The 18850-nt window shown below is 36.8% G+C and overlaps 1 protein-coding gene across 1 annotated transcript in view; it reads right to left on the bottom strand.

Annotated features, from left to right (window-relative positions):
• Positions 1 to 18850, bottom strand: part of MYO3B (myosin IIIB) — a 191987-nt gene that overhangs the window by 153715 nt on the left and 19422 nt on the right. Inside the window, exons 4-8 of the mRNA XM_031058556.1 lie at positions 13538 to 13721; positions 11951 to 12085; positions 8701 to 8805; positions 8338 to 8437; positions 4735 to 4811 (exon numbers count right to left, since the gene is read on the bottom strand). Coding sequence (XP_030914416.1) covers positions 4735 to 4811; positions 8338 to 8437; positions 8701 to 8805; positions 11951 to 12085; positions 13538 to 13721 — 601 coding nt within the window. The remainder of the gene's footprint in view (positions 1 to 4734; positions 4812 to 8337; positions 8438 to 8700; positions 8806 to 11950; positions 12086 to 13537; positions 13722 to 18850) is intronic.

Raw genomic sequence — 18850 nt, 5'->3', positions numbered from 1 at the left:
GTGTGTGGGGCAATCTTACTGATCATTGTTACCTCCTGCCAGCACGGTAACAAATATACAAAACACAGAGTTGAAACAGCTTTAAATAATACTGTGACATCTGAAATATCTCTGAAAATAGGAAAATAGACCCAAGATTTTACCTGGTTAACTCATTATTACAGAATTCGTATATCTTTACCACAATATCACAGCCTTTCCTACTCATGAGTCATATGTCATATTCCAACACCTAACCCTTCAAAGGATCAATTATGTTTTAATTATGTTCCTTTTAAAATATAAATATACATTCACCAGTGTCATTTTTAGGAGCTATTAGTAAAATATAGCAGCATATTCCCTCCAGTTCTAAATTATCTTCAGCATCTCTCCAGTTCTTTCTGACTTCAAGTATCTTGTTCTATTTCCATTCTTAAAACTAAATTTGGGCCAAACATGTACATATATCTCTACATGGAACACATCATCTTGAGTGTGATCACGTGGTATATATAGAACAAGCAAGGGATCCTACCCAGCCAGGAAGGGCAAGTTCTGCCTGAAAAACTCAACCTCCTTCTTTGGCCAGGTGATCTGCCTGGTGGGTGAGGGAAAGGCTGTGGATGTTGTTTACCTGGACTAGATGGTCCTTTGACACAATCTCCTAGAGCACACTCCTGCAAAAGCTGGCAGCACAGGGCTTGGACAGGAGCACTCTTTGCTGCGTTAAGAACTGGCTGGATGGCCAGGCCAGAGAGTGGTGGAGAATGGTGCTGCATCCACCAGTGGGTGTCTGCTCACTTGTGGTGCCCCCCAAGGATCAGTGTTGGGCCCAGTCCTGTTTAATATCCTAACTGATGATCTGATTAAGGGGATTGAGCATACAGCACTACAGGATGGGGGCAGAATGACTGGAAAGTGGCCCAGTGGGAAAAGATGTGGGGGTGCTGGTCAACAGCAGCTGAACATGAGCCAGTGTGTGCCCAAGTGGCCAAGAAAGCCAGGGGCAATCCTGGCCTGTATCAGGAATAGTGTGGCCAACAGGGCCAGGACAATGGCTCTCCTCCTGTACTCAGCACTGGTGAGGTCACACCTTGGGTGCTCTGTCCAGTTCTAGGCACCTCAGTTGAGAAAGAACATTGAGGTGCTGGAACAGGTCCAGAGAAGGGCAATGAAGGTGCTGAAGGCTGTAGAGCACAAATCCCATGAGGAGCAGCTGAGGGAGCTGGGGTGCTTAGCCTGGAGGAGGCTCATCACTCTCTACAACTTGCTGGAAGGAGGGAATAGCCAGGGGAGGGGCAGGCTCTTTTTCAAGGCAATCTGATCCAGGACAAGAGGTCATAGTCTTAAACTTGTGACAGGAATGGTTTAGGTTGGACATTAAGAAGAATTTCTTCACAGCAAGGGTGATTAAGCATAAACATTAAACATGGACTGCCCAGGGAGGTGGTGGAGGCCCAATCCCCAGAAGTGCTTAAGGAAAATGGATGTGGCACTCAGTGCCCTGGTCTAGTTGACATAACAGTTCATCATTGGCTGGACTCAATGATCTCAGAGGTCTTTTCCACCTACTTGACTCTGTAACCCTGTTATTCTATGATATTCTAACTGAGTTTGTTTCAAGAGTCAAGTTTTTAGCTAGATCATGATAATCTACTCATATGTGTGGAAAAAGAAATCTGCAATTCTATTTGAACTAGGTTTTGTTCGGTTGTGCACTGGAAGTTGAACACGAGACATGTTAATGCTTAAAACCACAGATGTTAAGGCAGTTCACTACAAAAGCTTCAAATCTGATTCATCCTGCTAGCACATAACACAATTTATTTCAGCACAACAGAAGCAGATTCTAGGTAATTTAAGTGTTCGATAACAGGCAGTTTTAAACATACTAACACTATCCTGCCTTATTTATCTTTTATTGGTATGCTGAAACAATTCAGTGTTTCAGTTTCTGAAAGTCTACATTTGTAAGCATGAAAAAATATTAATTAGGTTAAAAACAATTATTCATTTTCAGTAAGTCTGCTTTAAAGCTCTCAAACTGACTTGTCCTTGTCACGTTCTCTGTTGCTTCCTCACAGCCTAATTTTTACCTGTATTTTCATTTTTCAGCAACATTTTTGTGAATCACAAGCTCTGCTCAAAACAAATGCTCAAGGACAGATCTTTTTTGTCCTGATACTGCTAAGCAAGCCTCAGAGTCATCAGAAAAAAAGGAGCCAAGATGCTTGAGTCACTCAAATATTAAGCAGTTAAGCTGCTACTTTGAATGCTGCCAGTAAGAACATTGAGTTGAACCCCTTCCTTACACCACCTTCACACACTGCTATTTTCCTATGAGCCTCTGCTATTTCAAGTACCATGCCATATAATCCCTTTGAAATATTTTGCAAACTTAATCTTAAAATGTGGTTTTCTTCATTTTATAGACCATTCATGACCCAGGTTGATCCAGTGATTCCAGTTTTCAGTGTGTTTGTCTCCTGCTTATATCCAGTTATTCCTATCTGGCAGCTTGAAACATCCTGCATCATTCTTCTCCAGGTTTTATTTTCTTGGGGTTTACACTGCAAAATATTTCCTGTCAGTTTTATTCTACTCTGAAACACTACTTTAGTCTCCCTCCAAGGCAAGCTTGTTCATCTCCCCTCTTCACTCACTGCCAGATGAGATCCCACAATTACCTTATGCATTGACTGAGGTACCTATGTTTCACATGTAGATGAAGTCCAATTGAAAAAAAAATCCTTCATGCTTTTTATTTTTTTGATTAATAACATTTCATTTCCGTTCAGTTATTTTAAGATATTTTGGGGTTTGAAATAAATTCTATCCCATGTCAAAAACCTTTAGGCAGGAAGACTTTTTGTAAATGAGTGCAAAAAACTGAGTTAAGTGCCATTCTAGCATTTACTGATCTCACCACAATCTCATCTAGAAAAACACTCTTCCTAATAAACTGTTACCCAAGCATACCTTTTCATTTTCTTTTCATTTTATTGCAGTCCTAATCTTCCATCTTCTACACAAAAATCTGGGTGCATATTTTAAAAATACCAGAAAGATCTCCCCAGAAGTAAACTGCATCCATCCTGCACGCCACTTGAAACCTGTCATTTCTATGAGCAACTGCAGTGATCTGAGCAAGCATGTTATGCAACCTGTCATTTAAAAGCCGTTTCAACAACAGCATAATGGATATCTAAGCACCTTACAGCTGTTGTGCAGATTGGCACACCTATGGAGCCTGGTGTGTCTCACACAGGCATGTAAATGCAATATGGGTTACTATGGTTATGCTACTGGGTTGGTTCTTTCAAGAAATCTTTTCAAAATAGGAAGAATTCGAAGCTACACCTGTTTCTGTTTGATATGCCATGTACATAACATACCTTGATTACATATGTGCTGTACTTTCAAGACAAAATTTTTCAGATCAAAATATCTGCTTATCTGTTTGGCTTTCTGCCACGAGAATAAATACCTTCTACATGGCAGGGAAAATAAATTTGGTATAATTACTGCCCTTGATGGCAATTATTCAAGCAAAACAGTACCATGAAAATAACCTATTATAATCCATGTTCAATAAAATCTTTCATAATATGTCCATTATTATCCAGAGAAGTATTTTATAGAGGTCTCATTTTAGAAATGTCTCCAACCACGGTGATTCCATAAATAATGCTTTCACAGTGGTTTCTAAGGTATCTTGTGTCTCCTTTGTGACGTAAACTGGTTGTTATGGAGATGGTGAAATATCAACCACTCTTTGTGAGACTGTGCAAGATCAATTTTAGACCCCTTACTGCAGTGTATTTTCTCTGCTCAGCTATAATCAGCCTTCCTTAGCAACAACAACAGATGTATAAAAATTATGAAATGTTTTAAAACAAATGTTTGCACAATACTTTTAACTCTTCAACCTACAGAAATAGATCTGTGTGCATTTGTAATATATGAAATTACATCCCAAATTCCCCAAAACTCACATGGCCTTTAACAGAAAAGAGGCTTGTACTGTTACAAAGGCTGAACAACTTACAGACAGACAACTCCTGTTTCAATCCTTGTTTTTAAATTTCATAATCCATATCTTTCTGAAGTACTTTGTGCTCCTTAAAGCAGGGAGTGCGAAGATTGATATCTTGTAAAGATAAAACACATTGTTGAACAAACATTACTTTGGTCAAGTACAAACTTTTGTTCAACAGTGTGTTAAAACTTTTTGGAGCTTCATGAAATAGAAGGCAAAGGGTTATGTCTGGATTGCAGTATGTAAAATTATCTAAGTAAGATACTTTAATATGGACCAAGCTACCTGCATATTATTTTTATCCATTTTTAAATCTATGCTAGCCCATGTGTCTAAGTTTAAAGGCCCCAGTTAATGATTAAGGTTAAAGATCACATAGGTCAGTCAGGGTTTTGCAGCGTGCAAGACTGGAAAGAAGGAATTCCTCCTTCTCCCCCCAGTCTGTATTTACACCACGGACAAGCATCCCAAAATATACAATATTTGCCTGGAAAGTCGTAACATGGAAACACTACAGAGAAGAAAAGAATGCTTATTAGAAATCCATTTTGTTTACTCTAATAGTATATTACTTTTACTGAACAGAGGACAAGATGTAAAGCAGAAACACAGCCATAAGGGAGGGACGAAAAGATCCCTCCTACCACGGGGAAGTGGCAACAAAGTGTGTATTGCCGTGAAGGGAGACAAGCCAGAGAGGCACATTTGCCTACCTCAGGTGCCATCCAAAAGGGGGTTCCCACTGAGGTGTTTCTACGGAGCCTCGTGCTGGTGAGCTGCGCTGAAACACCTACAACAAAAGAGAGCAAAGAAACTTGCCTTCAAATTCATTGTCATTTTGGTAAGTTTATTTCACGCATCTGGAAAACAAAATCCAAACCTGTGAGCACAGGTGCAGAATGCCTGGCCAAAGTAGGTGCAAATTATTTCTTTGGTTGATTTCAGCTTGCTGTTTTCTTCAGAGTTTATCAGAGATTTTGTGGGTTTTTTGTGAATGACTCTTAGTTTGAAGCATTTTTATTCGAACTCCAAAATTCCATTCTCACATAAATATCCCAGATTTCTTTCTGCTGTTTTCATAAGTATAAATGGGAACTATTAAAATTACAACTTGACTTTAAAACTTCTGTTTCAGAAATGTACTGCCTGAACATCACAAACAGAGAATTTGTTCACTAGTTCAACAAAACACTTATGCATCTGCTTAAATCTTTCCTTAATGAGAAAAGCTCAGAAGCTCAAGCTCACTCTGCAGCTTGTACTTAGGGAATTAAACACATACTTAAAACAAAACATTAGCTTCAGAGCTTTGCTGACTGCAGCTGGACTACTGAAGCACAACTGGAAAAAACCAAAAGAATGAACTGGAGTGCAATCAAACGACGTTAACAAATCAGAATGAACTTCGACAGCAAATCTTCTGTGCTCTGGTCAACATATAATTGAATGAGTTCAGTTCAGTAGCATTCCAATGAGGTGACACAAAGCCAATAGTAACTTAGAAATACATTTTGCTTTAACATTTTTTAAAAACAAAAGCCACAGTGGTTTGCTCTTTTGGCATTACCCAGAGACAAAAGTGAGCAGAAACACATATAACGCGGATTGACTGCTGCCAATAAATAAAAAAATTAGACCCATAAGTTAAATAGTTTGATTTCTGATTCCAAAATTCAATTTTATATTTGTTTATATTTGTTTTTAATTTTTCAGTGTAATTGCAAGCCTTCAGTGATTTTGTGAGTACCACTGGAAACAGTTAAGGGCTAGCACATACAACAAGCCTCTGTTCATTCCACTGTGATCTCTCTTCAGTCACCTTAATTCACAGCTGCTATCTAGGGATATTCCAAAACAGAATACCAAAGAGCTGAGAAAGGGTGAGCATGAGCATAAATGAATGATAAGTTGCAGACATTTTAGGTCAATTTACTGTGACCACCATTTATTCAAATATATTATGCTGTTGACAGCAGTTGAGGGAAGAAATGTGTGTTATGTTGAAGAAGTCATCCAGTAAAGAAAAGCCTCAATTAAAGATCTGTGTAACCCTCTTTGTAGCCTAATATCCATATGTACAACCTTGAATATGAAGCAGCTTTTTTAAAATCAAGATTCTGCCTCATTCTCTCGACTGAATGGATAACATTCACTGAATAGGTCATAATTTAATTTTTTTAACCCCCTTGATTTGAATTCTCATTTCTTATTTAATATATCCAATCCTATAGTAAATTTTAAATTTTTTTTTGACATATTTCCTTCCCCACTCACCAAGCAACAAATCTACTTAACATTCCCACAAAATGGCAGAGGATTATTAGCTCCAGGGATTAACCTAAAAATATCCAAAGCATCCACTGTGTTTGGGTACTTAATCTGAGATCTTTCAGTTGTCAGGCATTCCACAAGCCTCAAGTACAGCTATAACAGATCTAACAAATCTCAGCTGCAGTTCAAGAACACACAGCTCTTCTGCAAAGCAGGACAAGATGTTTCAAACTGACTATTGGGAAAATGAGGAACTGAGTTTGCTGTAAGTGACCCTCCAGCATCACAGAGAAACACAAGCAGAAGCAGGAAAAATCTCCAATTTGATGTCAATCAACTGTCTCAACTGCGAGTCCCTTCTCTTCCTGAATTCCTTGCAATTTCACTATTTATCTTCTACTTTCTGCAAAAATGAGACAAAAAGTTCTACAAACAATATCACCTGTGACTCAGTCCTAAATCATTCCCAGAGACTGTTCTGTGGCTACAGCAGTGGACTAAGACAGGAAAAAGAGCAACTTAATAAAAGCTTGGCATCGGATACTTCTTTAGTCAGAAAGCCCATGGATATATTGGCATTTCTTGGCATTTCCTAACTGTTAAGCAGTAGGGAACACTTGAGATTTAAGTCTCATATTTTTCTGAGCCTGTCATATTTCCTGCAATTTTCTAGTGCTACTACCCTAACATACAAAGTAAGAGAAAACCCCTGAAACCTAAATTATAGACTCAGAGAGACACCAGAAAGATTGGGAGTCTCAGTTTCACTGGATGTGCCACTTGAGGTTGGAGCACTGGTCTGTCTTTAAAGCCTTTAATACATCTGATAAAAACATTTTCTTTTGGGGAGAAAAGCCAGCTTTTCCCATAATGGAGTGAAAACAAAGATTAGACTACCAAAATTCCCCTAAATGAGAAGGGATCGTCCTCTTTTCTATTAGGTCAGGGACTCACTCCAAGTTTTGCTTCAGGTCATATGTTTCTCCTGGCACTATTTTAATTGCTGCCTTTACAATTCAAAATAATGAAATTTTGTCCCTAGAATATACTAAGAAATGTCTTATCTGACAACTTACTTTAGCATCTTCAATATATAGGTGTGTTAAACAACTTATAATACCATGACATCACCAGTACACAATTTTCTTTCCACTGCATAAATTTAATATTTTAGGATTTTTAAAAAATATTATTTGCAGATTTTTTGACACATATTCTACCCTACTCTCATTTTGTGAACATTTTTCTTTACCTTCATGCACTGCTAAACAAACATATCACTCATACACTACTTTCAGTGGCGATTACCTTACGCATTATATGGTTTCATTAATAAATCGTATTACTAACGATCTGCTCCTGCTACTTTTAATAAAATTGTCCACTCCCTTGCATACATATCTGAGGGACAAAAGTTTTGTTGTTTTTTTTTCTTTCTAAATGCGCATTGAAAGGAATAAAATTTGAACTGACTTTAAACCTATTGCCAAGTGTGTTTCTACCACCCTCCCTCCCTTTGTCTCTCTTGTTTCTTATGACATATCCAGACTGGCAATGCTCAAATCTAAGAGCAATAATCAGTAATTAAATGGATGTTGGGTTTTGGACCCAAGGGACTATTTTACCTTCTGCTCAGAGGGGAAAAAAATATGCTTAAGGCTATCAAAAGCGATTTCAGAAAGAATGTTTCCTTTTCATATGCAAAAGACAGAATATCTAAATTTAAATTAGGAGGACAACTGCCCTGAAACTGACATTTCTTCTAAAATGCTAAAGAGCTTTGTAAATAAAATGATAACTTCAGAATTTTAAATATTATTAAATTATGTTTAAGCTTTTAAAAATTAAAACTTTATTACTGATTTTTAGTCAGAAGTTTTATTCTTGCTATGATCAGGTTCCTTTTGCATTTTCCCTTCTTAAAATAATTCTGAGCATGCTCCTGAAAAAGTCTCGCTGTGACATTCTGCCTTCCCAGGGGAAAGTGAACAGAGCCTTTGGCTAAACTGCATGTATCAAGAAAACAAAGGGGAAGTGGTCATTACCAAAGTCAACGAGCTTCACTCCACCTTCTGTTGTCAGGAGAATGTTGTTCCCTTTCACATCCCGATGAATGATCCGGTTATTGTGTAAATGCTGAAGGCCCTATATACCAGCAGTAACAAAAATAAGTTTATTCCCTTGTTTAAAAACAATTACCCTGCTATTAGGGAATGTAATGAAGAAAATCTGCACAGGCTCTACAGAAACAGCTGTCCACTGCATGACATGCCTTTATACAACCCCTGCTGTTGTAACAGCCCGTGTAATATTGTTTCCATTCCCACGCTCTATAAATGGAGAATGCACGTATGCAATAAGTGAATTGCACCCTCTGCTGTCATGACAAGCCCAATGAACATCCTTACCAAGAGAGCCCCATACAAGATGTATGAGATGACAGCTTCATCCAATCTTCGGCCACACTTCAGCAGGCCTTTGACAAGCTCTGTGACAGAACCTCCGTTGCATAGCTGGAAAGGGGGAGTTGTGAAGAGGGAAAAAAAGCCAGTCCTCAGTTACTCAATATACTTGTTTAGGCTATAAACACCTACCATGCAAAACTGTGCTACAACACAAGTCTGGGAACAACAGAACTCCTTTTATTGGCGATGTAAATATAAATCACAGCAGCCTGAGTAAGGGGAGGGAAGAGAAAACTGAAAATTATAAAGTGAAATTTATAAAACACAACAAAAAAGATAAAAATAATATGAACAGGACTGTATTTCAAAAGAGGACTCATAAATCCTCTTTACATTATTTGAGTATTTTCACAATACATGCATTGTCTTTTCGAAAAAATCCTTCTGTGCAAAGGCCAGACCGAAAAGATTGATGATCCTGATAACTGGGAAGCAACAAATCAGTCATTTTAAACTTTCACTCCATCAATGCTCCTGATGGCAGGCAATATAAAATAGATAGAAGCTATATATCTATACTCAGATTTAATGCCATATACTGTCAACAACCGAGAAACATTCTAATCTAGAGAAGCAGCTTCTTGCAAGCATTTTCTACTAATGGGCTGCTAAACATCAAAAGAGGAGAAAAAATAAAATTAGACTCTTTGAAAATATGTTCTCATCCACACCTTAAGTTTACTGTCCATACCATTCTAAGCAGGTATTGATATCCATCCTTTCTCCTCTCTCTTTCCTTTAATTACCTTCATATTTACAATTGTTTGACCAAAAGAGAAATGAACTGACTGCCTTTCTTTTGCTGAATTTTCTCCTCTATGCTGGTTTTGTGGCCAGCACCCTTACCAACATTCCTGCCAGAGAATGACATGCATTTCAACACAAGTTCATTTAACATTACCAGTCTAAAATACCACATAATAAATCAGGAGAATAGTGTGAAGTTATACAAACTCTCAAGATTTGCATCTTTCAAATGGCTTTTATGAAAAACTGTCTATCAGTTCAACTACTAATTTCTGTAATATGCTAATACTTTCCTTACCTTATTACTAACTTCTGCTTGCATCAAAAAAAATTTCACTAGACTAGAAGTTTGAGTTAATGGAAAAGGACCTTGAAGCAAAATTTCATTGCTTAAAACATTGACAAGTTCTGTAGGAATTTGGCTTTATTTTTTAATTCATTAGCAGGGAATGTTTTTCTTAGATTTCATAAATTTGTGGGAGCATTCAGGTCAGTATCAACTATCAAATGTATTTGCATGAAACTGCATGTTTTTCTTCCCACGGTTAACCATTTGCTGACAAGTCATTAAGCTAAAGTTTTCTTTGTATTGCTTTCATTGCATTAAATGTTCTGTTTAGACAGCCTATATAAATTTATCTCTAGCCCACAAATAAATATATAAAAGTATGCCCTAACTTAAAAAAACCCCCAAGCTGGTTGAACTGAAAAATAATACAGACTGATAGCTGTTTGGTAGGATATGGTAAATTAATGCCTGACTCAAAAATGTATCCCACAAACACTACTGCAGCTGTCTATGACACTATTATTGAAACTCAGCAAAGACCTTGAACAAAATGAATCTGATGCCTTCATTACCACTTTATACCTAATGGGAATACTTTAATAGGTGGAGAGATGTACATTTATATGAAAAAGTTGAGAAGTTTGTTTTACAGTTGTCCAAGACTTGCATCATCATAAAAATACTTAAGGTGTCCACTTTTGCCATCCTTCCTTATCACAAGCACTTATCAAAGTTAAGTTCCTGCTTGTAGTGAGTAAACATAGCAAAATTGTGCCTAAAGGAAAAAAAACTCCACCTTTTTATTACAAATTCTGGAAGTCACACATCAAATAACTGTATTTCATCAAAGACATAGGGATCAAAGTTTGAATACTTTGTATAATCTCTTTTACTGAAAATGAGTCATTAATTTATAATATCACAAGTCACTGTTATGCATACATAAATATGCTGTAAATTCCAAGGCAAGGAATAGTTTGGGTTGTACGATAAATTCTTCCATGTAAGGAAAACACATTTTTTATAATGTCAAATTTCTTCCAAAATCCGGATTATGTGCACCAAAAGCCACCTGAAATGCACATACTTAATTGATAAAGTACACACACTTACAACTTGTTCAAATTCTACATTCAGTTTTATTTCAGAGTACAGGATGACTTTGTTCCATAAAATTCTGTCATTTGGCACTTGATGGATCTTTAAAGACTCTTTTATTAAAAAAGAAAACACAGAGGAAACCAAGCCCAAACTCAACACAAAGACAGCATGCATACAAAAAAACCAACACCAAATCAAAAATACTAAGGTCACTTTTCAAAAGTTACTGAAATTTAAGAGGAAACACATTCAAAAGTTGTCATTCAAGCTACATACTGCTCCAGTACATAAAAGTTAGATATTCTGTTGGGATTCCACAACTTGTAGTGGAAATAAAGATTCCCTATTCAAGAACAGGGAGTGGAATTTTTAAAACAATCAATAACTAAAAAGTGAATCCCAGCTTTTCCCAGTCTAGTTATGAAAGAAAGAAATGCTTGAATGGTTTGCCTGTGCAGAGTTCTGCATCAATTAAGCCTAGAAAGAAATCCTCATTTTACAACCACCTTTGGCAGTCACTTAACTTTGGTGGAAACAAGACCACCAAAATACATTTGACATTGTAAGAGTACTGACTGGCACTGAACAAGAAGAGTGAATAGAAGGCATTTCTGTTGCTCGGTTTCCAACAACAACCACCTCTAGTTTAACATTACCATAAACCAGACTTCCCCATTACACTTTCTCTGTTCACTTTTGCAGTAGGCAGCTTGTTTGTTAACTACCCTCCACCTCACTGCTTCATCGTCCTTTGCACTCCCCTCAAACGCTTGAGTTCTCCGAGAAGTTTAAATAAATGTCTTATCTAATGTTTCCTCTAACAAGAAAAAAAAGAGCTGCTTATTTTGGAGGCAGAATGTAACAAATGAAACAGAAATTAAATGCAAGACCATTTCCTATTAAACATATTTTGAAGTTTGGATGTGATTTTCAACAGTAGGCTACGACACATTATCTATTAGAAAATCATGAAAGCCTGTGACTCTTTTAGCAATAACAAACAAAATCCAACTACATATGCTAAGGTAAGATGTAATATTGCCAAAATGTTTTTACCTCAAGTACTAGCCAGAGCTGTCCTCCCACATATTGATCTGCTTTGTAAAACATTCCATAAAATCTAACAACATTAGGATGATTGGGAAGAAACTGCAAAATATTATATTCAGCTTCAATTTCTTCATCTACATCCTAAGTAAAAAACACAAACATACAGAACATATAAAGATAGTGACTCCAAAAAAGGCAAGAACTCTCATGGATAAAAAGAACTAATTTTTCTTAGTTTGTACTTTTAAATAGTTTTGCTTTAATACAGCTAAAAGTACAGTATACTGGACATTTAATGAATATAGAATTGTGCCACTTGTGCTCTTCTTATATATAAAAAAGTGAAGCCTGTCTAAATCAAGCAGTTATTCTTCAAGAATTCTTTCTGTACATAATATACTTAACAAGAAAACGACAAATTATAATTAACTCTGCTCAGTTGTCTAAGTAAGAAATTTATACACATCTAAGTAAGAAATTTACATGCATATGACTTTTAACTTGTTTTTAATCATGCAAGTTTTTCACATGTAAGCTACATGTAAATGATTTATTCCTTACTTTTATTATGGTCATCAGATAGGACTAAACAGAGAACCATTTCACTAAGCCTCAAAGGGGCCATCAATAAAAGTAAATATGTCTTATGATGAAAGACATACACGAGAAACAATCAAAGAGAGACAAAACAACCACCCATGAAATAAGAAAAGGTTCCTAGGTACTTGTTAATGAAAGACTTCTGTGACAATTACAAAATAATGTTTGTACCAGCTCACAGGCCACAACTCAGAACAGTGCTTAAGTGCTCAAACTTTCCTCATTTCTGCACAGACTTGGCTATTAGAAAATTTAAGCCTGTGCCTTCCTCAGACCCATACAAGAGAAAACCAAAATGAATTTCAGTAGTGGTTGATGACAGAAACATAACATTTTTTAGTAAATATTTTAGCCCAGCTCTCATGATTAAACTCCAGCTTGATCCAACCTGAACAGCTGTCAGTTAAATCTTCCATTGAAAATCTAGGCCTTGGTTCTCATGGGAAGCTAGGCATTTAATACCCACTAAAACCAGAGCTGGCACACAGCTACCTCTGAGGATCTGGGATGTCCACTTCTCTTTTTATCTCAATTATTGCCTCACACTATTATCTGCTTATAAAAGGTAACTTTAAAATATCCTGAAGTTCACAGTGTTTCTATGATGTGAAATTTAATTCTTTTAGGGAGTACACAGAATAAAACAAGAACATTAAGGTTAACTGCATCTTGTATTTTCCCTGCTACAGTGCGCCCTATGAGGAATGCATCTGTGCCCTCTCATGATTTGCATGCTCCAAGCAAAGATAACTAAATTTGTAGCAGAAGAATTACACAGATTTAAAACAAGAACTAGGCAAATGCTGTCCTCATATAAGATGATGAAATTCTAAGGTGTTGTTCAGTTGCTGGTACTGAACTTCTTCTGTAAATGCATTCTGTAAACTGTTCCCTTCTGGATGTTCTCAATATCTTACACATTTGATTTACATTTCAAGTTTAAGAATTCTTTTAAATTAACATTGAAGTTACAGTTTAACAGTTTTTACTTACGCTGACAGGATCCAGAATCTTTACTGCTGCCAAGCTTCCATCTTTCTTATTAGCAACCTTATAGACTTTACCATAAGTGCCTTTCCCAATAGTCTCTATAATTTCCCAGGTATCTGAGGGATCAGCTAATGATTCTAGTCCAATCATACTGAAATTATATTGAAACAATCCATACAATGGCTTCCTGGAAAATAAAGCAGACATACATAAAGTGTGAAGCCCTAAGTAACTTGGTACTAAAGAAGGCATCTTACGATAAAGAAATCAAAGATTGTCCTAATTTAAGAAGAAATACAGATGGAATCACAAATGAAAACCAGACAGAAATGTAAGCTCATTCAATGGAAAGAAAACACTGGAGGCCACTTCTCTTTCCTTACTTCAGTGTACTATTTGCTTCAAACATCGTCCCATATTCAGCACCATTCTAAACACATTTTAACAAGTTCTGACAAAATCTACCCCTCCCTCTACTGCACACCTTTCAGTGGACATTTTACACAACTGAATTAACACAGCTCATGAAATGAGGTCCTATTTCTGGTTTTAAAAAGCTATGTCAGGGTTTTTCCATAAATTTGTGTAATGCCCCCTGGGGGTGCCAGACAGGCATTCAGTAGGTATAGCCTCATTATATCTGATATATATACTACAGGGCTACATACAGCTAACAAAAGTTAAGACTGGGCCGGTTGGTATCAAAATACAAGCCAACATGAAAATGAGCAACAGGTACATCACTGGGGTGATCTATCACTGTTGGGCTGTTTCTCAACAACTGCACTTGGCTCTCTGTATGTCAGTCAGAGTGTGCTATGGTCTGTTACACTGGCTAAACACCTCAGAAGATCTTCAGGTGAGGGGACTTGTTTCCCCAGATACTCCTGAGTGGATCCTGCAGCAAACGGACCACTGCAGCCTATGCAAAGGGTGCCTTTTCACCCTGGAATCACATATATGGTAAGTTCTGGTGATCAGGAAAATGACAATACCATTTTAGGATGTCATGTAAAGTAGTAGTTCATAGTAGTTCATCTTGTTCCTGAACTGGAATAATAGAAAGGAAAGATTAAATTTAAGATGGTATTAATTTAACTTTCCCATATTAATCATTATTAGAGAAGCTCACTGGTTGATGGCTTCTCTGAGAAAGAAAATTTTTTGCCCATTTGGTGGCTGTCAGTAGGTATATTAGTTATCTGTGTGCTTAACCAGGAGATGTGAAGTCCAAGTGCGTCTGATCATAAGAGTGTGATTGTGACAAAGGCAACTGAAGGCAACATCATCACTGACTGCAAAAGTTCCCAGTTTCTGGAGATGGATCAACAAGCACCTCAAACATACACTTACACTTTAAGGTTTGAGCCATTCTTTCTAAGCACACCCAATAGCTGCAGATCTGCCTGAAATAATTTTTAAAACTTGCTTTCTTACCTCTTCACCATTTCTAGCATCAGTGATAACCAGAGAAAACCTCTATCTCCCTCCTTGGTAAACCTGTATTTGCACCAAAGCTGGTGTGTTGTGTCTGTAATGAAATTGCTTTGATCTCTTCACCAAAAGAAGACCAAAAAAAAAAGAAGAAAAAAAAGGGGAGGGAGTTAAAAAAAAAAAAAAAAGCCAGAGTCAGTATCATTTATCTGCTATAATAACGTAATTTATTAGGGCAGTTCCTCAATATTTGATCCAATCCAGCATGCTGCAAATAAAGAACAGTATTCTGAACACATAAACTTAGTACATCAACAGAGAAGGAGGTGAGGTGAAAGACTTCTCTGAAATCAGTGAACAGACTGTACTACATGCATTGAAACAGCAGCTACAGATATGGAGCTCCTGATAAGCCAATCTCAAGAACAAGGATTGCTTGCAGGGTGGGTGTGGTGGAGAATACAAACATAGGAACAGTTGTATCTCACTAAAAAAAGCAACAAAACAACGTATTGAACACATGGTTTTAATGCTTTAAGTAAAATGCTAAAGACATTCATGTGCAAAGAAAGACAGGAGAATAGACTGGAAATAGCTTTGATACAACCTTACAAGTAAAACAAAGACACACTGACATTAAGGTCTCTGTAACTATAACAACTACCCTATCACACAGATTTGCCAGAAAATTATGCATGGCACTCTTTGTACCAACACAATATTATCATGTGTCCCTCTAAGCAATTGTTGTGGATAAATACATTTTTCCTTAAAAAAGAAAAAGAAAAAATCCGATGCCATTGCCTGCTCTTGTTCTGAAAATTATAACCCTTAAATGGTATATCCAAACATTTCATTTCATTTACATTAACATTTCTTTGTAGCAGAAGACAATGTTGGCAAAATAAAATCTAATGCAAAATTTTTACAGATGGAATAATTTGAGGCAGGACTACATACCAACCCCTAGCACTCTATCCTGTTTTGCACACTTGGGAAAAGACAGAATGAAAGCACAAGGCCAACCTGATGGAGTCTAGTCAAGCTGCTCTGAGGGACAAAGAGCATGATTTTTTCTTCTAAGAGATAGTAACTTAAATCTTGAAAAAGCTGACCAACCAAGACAAACAATAGGATAAGACAAATATTTATTAATAGGCTTCAGCCACTGACACAGTTTCTTTCTTTTATCCATGAAAAGAGATATCCCCCATCAAAGTAAATTTCATTATTCTCTCATAACACCTGACTTCTTCTATTTTGTAAACCTTTACTGTCAGAACAAATTAAATCAGACTAGGCATAACAGACTAACTTAAATGGCAGTCAGAAAAATGTGCAAGCAACATTTTTCTGCTTTTAAATAAAATATTTCTTTTGAAGATCAACATTAGAATCAATGACTGGATATTATCATCCCTGAATGATAATATCCAGTCATTGATATCCAGTATCATATGATCCAGATAATATCCAGTATCCCCATGATAAATAGACTACATGTTTTATGTACATCATATAAGATATAAGATATCATAAAAGAAGTATAGGTTACAGACAGTGCACAAATCACTTTTCCATCTGTGAATCAGCCTTTCAACTGTATTCCATGGCTCTAAAACAGCCTCAAAAAAGCCATCTAGAAAAATATGTGGTGTCCCAGAAGTTCTACTGTGATACTCGCCTAGGTTGCGAAAACAAAACAAAAAATTCCAAACTCTATATTCAACATGTAGATATTGTTAATGAAATAATTACAACTGGAATAAAATCAGCAACTTCTCCTCAAAAATTTATATTATCACAGCTCTCTTCCTCAAAAATTACAGGAAGAAAAGGGACTCATAAGCCAGAGAAACAGCTTTACAATTATTGGTCTATTTTCCCTACCGCTTCACTCAACTCCTACACACAACAGTGAATCCCTTCTGCATTCCGAAATGCACCCTCTTCTACTTACAGCAAGAGGCATTATCTGTAGAGATTTTAGAATTAGAAGAGTCTCACTACAGCCTGGTGCTTTCTAACAATCATGATACACAGTACTAGCCAGTTTTGAGTTCTCTTATAGCTGGTAGGGACATGATAGCAATACCAGCCAATACTAGTGACAGCAGTGAAAATACTGCTTCCATACAAACAATGCATGGACAGGGCTCCTCTCTGCAATGTTCCATTTGTCTTTGCCCTCTTGTCTCTCCCGTGAAACAGCTGGCTTCCATAAATGCAGTGTAAATGCACTTCTGGCATTTACATGCACTGTGGAAGAGTAAGAATGACATATTCAAAAGTAAGCTATTTCACTGTTTGCAGAGAACTCAGTATTGGTCCCAGGACACTAAATTGTAACTCCTTGGTAGAAGAATTCAGAAGGTAAAGTTGACATTATTAGCTACAGCCTCACCTAGCCATGATAGACCCTATCCTGCTGGCTAGTAGTGGTCACACACAGACAGCTACCTCAGAAGCAATTGCTAGAGGAATTAATGAACCAACAAAAGGCACAAGAAAATCAATAGTCAGAACAGCAGCCTCTGCTACTCTCCTCCTGCTATTTCTCACTGGCTACGTTAAAACAAAGAGAATGTCAATATCTTGAAATTAAGCATACTAAAAAATCTATCAAGACACCATCCTATAACTGTTCTCAGTTGGACCCAGAAAGAGAGACTGCAGAATGTGCTGTGGATAGTTTTTTTGAGATGAAAGTTAATGATGGAAGAAGATGAAGGAGAAGGATAAAAGCATGTTCAAAAGCTATTATTGATGCTATAAAACTTACAAACAAAAAAAGAACCATACTTTAGCTGATCAGATATTTTCACTGGGCAAACATAAGGCACAGAATAAGACAACCAGAATAGAACTGCTGTTGTTTATAGATGAAAGGTAGATCTCTGAGAACATTCCAGCTAAATTCAGTTCACAGAACAAGTCTCACTTGAATATACAAGCCATGAAATCAACTCTGGGTGTTCAAATTGGAAACAGAGAGAACATAAGTGGGAAACATGTTCTCTCTTTCCACATATTCTAACTTAAAGTTATTATTTGTGTTCACATACACTCTCTTTGTCTACATAAAGTCCTTAAAATTCAGAAATATCTTCATTATTTTCTTTTCTTTTGGTTCCTTTGTATGGATGGACTAGATACTCCAGGCTTTTAGACTTGCAGTATTAGCCACAGGGCCAGAGCTGAGTGATGACCAGTGGCAATGGATTGTGCCTGGATGCCAGCTCTGATGAAAGCATCGTGATTATTTGCTCCCTTCTTGTCTTGTCTATGCTTCCAGTTCATCACAGTATGAATCACAACCACATTCCTAGTATCAACCATCATAACCTGACCACAAAACCAGCTACTGACCATCATGGCACAGAAATCTAAATGTCACCCAGTTCTCGAGAAATAAAGAGAAAAAATAACACTCTAGTCAAATGGTAAAAATTCCACACTACCAGTCCTAAATCAGTTCTGAACTGAAGGTACTTCTAAGATCATAATCTTAACTCAAATTTTTTTATCAAATATTTGAATTTAAACCAGAAAACTCTTCATTAATATCCTGGAAAATGTATGGTAGGAAAGATCTATGTGCCTAGTCCAGACAATCCAGTACATGTTTTCATTTAGATTCATTGCATAATAACGTGTTGCATTACAAATGTTTGTAAGTAAACTCATGTTGGACCCTTCCATTTATGAGAACAACATTAACCTTTGTCCAATAACGTTTTATCATTTTTGTATTGTCCATATAAATCAGACTACTCAGGGCAAGGGTTGAATACACTGTCCTGACCAGCCAGTTTCATAAACAAAGAGATCCAGGATGCATAAAAGTAAAGGCCAACTACAACTTTGGCCCTGACCAGCTCC

Source organism: Geospiza fortis, unplaced genomic scaffold (assembly GCF_000277835.1).
Source record: "Geospiza fortis unplaced genomic scaffold, GeoFor_1.0 scaffold112, whole genome shotgun sequence".
In the NCBI taxonomy this organism is placed as follows: Eukaryota; Metazoa; Chordata; class Aves; order Passeriformes; family Thraupidae; genus Geospiza; species Geospiza fortis.
The sequence above is the reverse complement of the archived record's forward strand: the minus strand, read 5'-3'. Positions and strand labels throughout refer to the sequence as shown.